Below are 4,761 nucleotides of genomic sequence, written 5' to 3'. Positions count from 1 at the left end.
TAAAAGGAAAAAAAAATGGGGTGCAATTAATGCTGAGCATCACCCTCGTCACAAATAACCCCCCTGGAGCTATGAAAATAAAATGACCAAAAATCCCTGAAAATACCTGGGGTAGAGGGAGAGCTTCACTCCAAGGGTTTAATGCCATTAAATGTTTTCATAAATTGAAAGTTTTAACTAATTTAAGGGTTTCATGTCATTAAAGGCAATTTTTGGTGCAAGTTGAAGCCATGTTCAAGGTTCTGGCTCTGTAAATCCTCTCCCAGGGCAAATCCTAAACAGTGAGATCCCAAAAGAGCAGAGCCCAAGCTGAGAAATCAATTTTTCCAGAGCTGGGCTTGGGTTTTCATTCCTCTACAGGAAAAAGTGTCTGGGATAATTAAGTTCATGGAGATTTCCCAAGCTGCTCCACGCACCAAAATAATGGATCTTGGTCCTCAGCTTAATGGTAGGCACTATATAAATATCACTTTTAAAGACCAACCCTGAGTTTTGAGTGTCCTGAGTGCTCTGGGAACACAGACGTGGCTGGAATATTGCTTGGATGGAAGTGCAGTGCTAAAGAGGTGCCTGGAAGAGGGCTCTGCTGGAATTGCTTCCCTCTCCAAGCTCTCTGCCCTCACCTTGCCTTGGAAGCAGCTGCTCTGCTGCTCTTCCCAGCCTCCCCCACTTCTCTTTCCTCTCCAGCAGCTAAAAATGGGATTTGTGTGTGCAGGGCAGAAATAAAACCCCTACTCCTGCCCAGACCTTCACCCCAAAGCAGCTCCAAGCTGGCAGAGCTGTTCTTTCAGGGAGCACAATGCCCAGGGGAGATGGATTTCTCCTCTCACAGGCAGGGGAATGTTGGTGCCACAGCAGCTGAATTTGGCTGCCCTGTCCCTCCCGTGGAGGAGGAAAAAAGGAGGGAAGGGCAGGAAAACCTTCCTGGATTTTGTGTGGGATCCTTGGATGGGCACCTGGGAGCTGCTTATGGAATCTGAGATAAGCACAGACAGCACCTCTGGGTGATTAAACAGCAAAAATTATGGAATTGTTCTTCCCACAGTGGAAATTCCCTTCCCAACCAGGGGCTGGCACTTGGGGCTCATGCAATAATTAATTGGGATTGAAATTTGGGAGTGTTCCCCACATCCATGGCACAGAGCCACTCTTTGCACATGGATTTTGCTGCCAGGATCAAGCCCCATACATAGGAAGGAAATTAAATTGGCAGCAAGAGCAGTCTGGCAGACCTGCTAGGAATCAGATTCCTGGAATCACTGAGGTTGGAAAAACCCTCCAAGACCTTTGAGTCCAGCCCCTAACCCAGCACTGACCATGTCCCCAAGTGCCACACCCATCACAAAGTGTCCCTCCAAAGTCTGTGTTCTTCCATGGAAATATTTTTCAGAAAAAAAAGGGAAACTTTTCCTAATATTTTATCACTAAGAGGGACATGATTCTGAAGGAAACAGGTTAGCACAGCACTGTACAATTTATAAAATCATTATTCTAATCTGGACAAAAATGCAAATGAAATCTTTCAGCTGCTGTTTCTTGGGAGAATTTGGTCTTTCTGGAAAATGATTGTCTAAGCCATGCTTGGCAATTAACACCTCTGCCCTGTGTTTGGTTCTAATTAGGCCCTAATTAGGCTCTAATTTCACACCAGCAACACCAAGATTTGCTTTTTTGGAGAATCAGAGAATCCCAGAACAGGTTGGGTTGGAAGGGAGATCAAATCCATCCCATTCCCATGGCAGGGACACCTCCCACCGTCCCAGGCTTCTCCCAGCCCCGGTGTCCAACCTGGCCTTGGGCACTGCCAGGGATCCAGGGGCAGCCCCAGCTGCTCTGGGCACCCTGTGCCAGGGCAGATCCATTGCCCAGATCCCATCCAGCCCTGCCCTGTGAGGGATGGGGCCCTGGCTCAGGAGGTGAAGCTGATGAGTCCACGGTGCTCTGTGTGAATCCCGATGTTGCCTCACGGCGATTCCCACACGATGGCCATGCCAGGCTCTGGGGCAGCACTGGGATCTCCCAGATCCATCAGCTTCACCAGCACTGCTCCTGCAGCCTGGCCAGCCCCTGTGGCTCTGCACAAGGACCAGCAGCTCCCCTGGCCCACAGCAGGCACCGCTCGCATCATCCCCGCGCCGCGCACCACCCTTGTCCCCGTTCCCTAGGAAGATTTCTCCTCAGGGATCTTCCTGGATGGCTGCTCCACAGCCAGCTGGTTCTCCAGGACACAGCAGAGCTTGCAGCTCTCGAGGACCTTGGCCTGGAGGTACTCCCTGTCCTTCCTGTGCCAGACATCCGTGGCGATGTAGGTGTTGTAGGGGTCGCGGGGCCCCTCGAGGCGCCGCGCCCGCAGGTTGGTCACCATCACCCCCACGCTGAAGAAGCCAAAGAGCCCCAGCATCAGCAGCACGTAGATGATGGCCAGGCTGTCGCTGGCACGGCTCTCCTGGGGAGCAGCTGAGCTGTTGGAGCGTTCCAGGCACTCCTGGAGCAGTTTGGAGAGGAGCAGGTCCAGGGCCGTGGTGTTCGACAGCGCCAGCATTTGGGATTTCTGTCCTTGGCAATTCTTCCTTACTTTGGCTGGAAAGGGATAAAAGTCAGGGGGTGGCATCAGATAGATGTTGGATTGAGCTCTTTTCTGACCCAGAGTGGGGTAACTGAGAGGTGTTTTAAAAAACTTTATTCTGTTTTCTGTCTCATGAGAAGGGTGAGACAATACAGATGTTATAATTCACAATCAGAAGCCAACTATTTCCTAATTACACTACACTATAAATGTTTCTTGGCCTATCACCTTTAGCCACACCTTTAGCCTTAAAGCCAATCACCTAAAATTACCCCTCATGGGTCCTACTACAATTCACCTTTCACAGTTCTATTTCTCCAATCTATCCAGTCTTATTTGCAAGGCCACCCTTTGAAACTTGTTTCCAGCTCCGTTTCTCTCTCAGCAATGTCTGTCCCATTCCAGGGCATTTCTAAGTCAGCATTTCTTATCTCAAGGTTTGCACACAGGTGCACACTGAGAGCTCTCTACAAATCCATTTCTCACATTTACCCCTCTCTCTTGAACAGAATAAACTTCTTTGATGAATCCCACCGATAAAGGTGGGATTTCCTCTGTCTCCCTTTCCTGGTTCCCCTCCTCAGTGAGGGATTTGAGAGCCTGGTTGTGATGCCTTAATGCCTTAATTTTAGCTTTCATATTTTTCAGGTTCTGTGCTGCTTTGGTGTGTAGCTCTGAGCTTCAAGTGTGAGTCAGTTCTCCTCACAGGGCAGGGAGACAGAGCAATCCTTTTCCAGCTTCTCCAAGGAAAACTGGTACAAGCTCCAGGCCCAAAAAGGGTAAACAACAGAGAATTGGAGAGAGAAAAACGAGCAGGGTGGGACTGCATGGGCTAAAGCTGGAATGGGACAATGAACTGCAAGGTGCAAATGGAGCAGAACTGATCCCAGGGACAGACCCCGTGCCCGGCCGTGCATTTTGGGGCCATTTTGGTTCATCTTGGGTGCAGCCCTGGCTGGGCTCTGGTGCTGCCCAAGGTGCATAATTTTTAATAAATTTTTACATTTCTTATATAAGGATATATCATGTCATAATAATTTATTAGTTAATTATTATTTCTTTAATCTTTATTATTTTAATAAATCCCTGCTTTATTCTTTAGCTCTGCCCAGCCTCTGCTCTGGGTCAGCCTTCCCAAGGCATCAGTTTGACCTGGAGAGCTCCTCTCATCTCCCACCTGCAGCCCAGCCAGGGCTGAGTCCATGCCCAGCAACACCTCCAAAAGCCCCTTGGGCTGCACAGCTGCTCTGTCCCGGTGTGGGGCTGGCACACATCTCACCCCGAGCCCCCCGCTGCCGTTTGGGGTTCAGGACTCCCTCCCTGAGCCCCCCAGGCAGGAGGAGGGTCCCAGCCAGGGGGACAGCTCTGATCTCTGCTCTGGGACAGGGACAGCACCAGGGAGCAGCTGGGGCTGGGCCAGGAGGGATTTAGGTTGGGTTTTAGGGCAAGGTTCTTGCCCAGAGGGTGCTGGCACTGCCCAGGCCGCCCCGGGAATGGGCACGGTCCCGAGGCTGCCACAGCTCCAGTAGATGGGGACACCCAGAAGGTTCTGGAAGGCCAAAGCCTCCCAGGCACAGCCTCTGCTCTGCCAGTCTCACACAGGAGGCTCGAGGGTCCTTTTCCCTTTCCAATCCACCTTAAGGAGAGGAATCCTGTCAGCACTGCATTCCCAAATCCTCAGCAGCCAGGCAACATCAAATCATAAAATCATTTTGGGGTTGGAAGGGACCTTAAAGCTCATCTTGTTCCACCCCAGCCATGGCAGGGACACCTCCCACTGTCCCCAGTGTCCAGCCTGGCCTTGGGCACTGCCAGGGATCCATGGATGGAATTCCATCCCAGCCCTGCCCACCCTGCCAGGGAACAATTCCTCATTGCCAAGATCCCACCCAGCCCTGCCCTCTGGCACTGGCAGCCATTCCCTGTGTGCTGTCCCTGCATCCCCTGGAAATTGTCTCTCTCCAGCTTTCCTGGGGCTCCTGCAGGCCCTGCAAGGCCACCCTGAGCTCAGGCCAAAGCTTCTCCTGTGCAGGTGAACAATGCCAGCTGTGCCAGCCTTTCCTCATCCATGACTGACAGCGCAGAGTCTGGAAAAGGAACACCCCGATGTCCCTGGATCACCTGAATGGGGCATTGTCACTCAAGGTGACCTTGGCACCCCCAGGGTGGCTCTCAGGGCTTCCCACAGCTTTAAA

General features: G+C 51.5%; 1 protein-coding gene across 1 annotated transcript; it reads right to left on the bottom strand.

Moving 5' to 3' along the window:
* Positions 1-2,161: 2,161 nt before the first annotated feature.
* Positions 2,162-2,542, bottom strand: KCNE1 (potassium voltage-gated channel subfamily E regulatory subunit 1). The gene has a single exon (XM_005427786.1). It carries the CDS (start codon positions 2,540-2,542, stop codon positions 2,162-2,164), a length of 381 nt encoding a protein of 126 aa, XP_005427843.1.
* Between the last annotated feature and the right edge of the window lie 2,219 nt (positions 2,543-4,761).

The sequence above is a fragment of the Geospiza fortis genome, unplaced genomic scaffold, assembly GCF_000277835.1.
Source record: "Geospiza fortis unplaced genomic scaffold, GeoFor_1.0 scaffold96, whole genome shotgun sequence".
Lineage (NCBI taxonomy): Eukaryota > Metazoa > Chordata > Aves > Passeriformes > Thraupidae > Geospiza > Geospiza fortis.
Note: the sequence above shows the minus strand (reverse complement) of the source record. Positions and strands in the feature narration are given on the sequence as shown.

What these genes read in the sequence shown, in the direction of transcription:
- KCNE1 (XM_005427786.1), bottom strand. Translation starts at nt 2,542, where the DNA reads ATGCTGGCGCTGTCGAACACCACGGCCCTGGACCTGCTCCTCTCCAAA.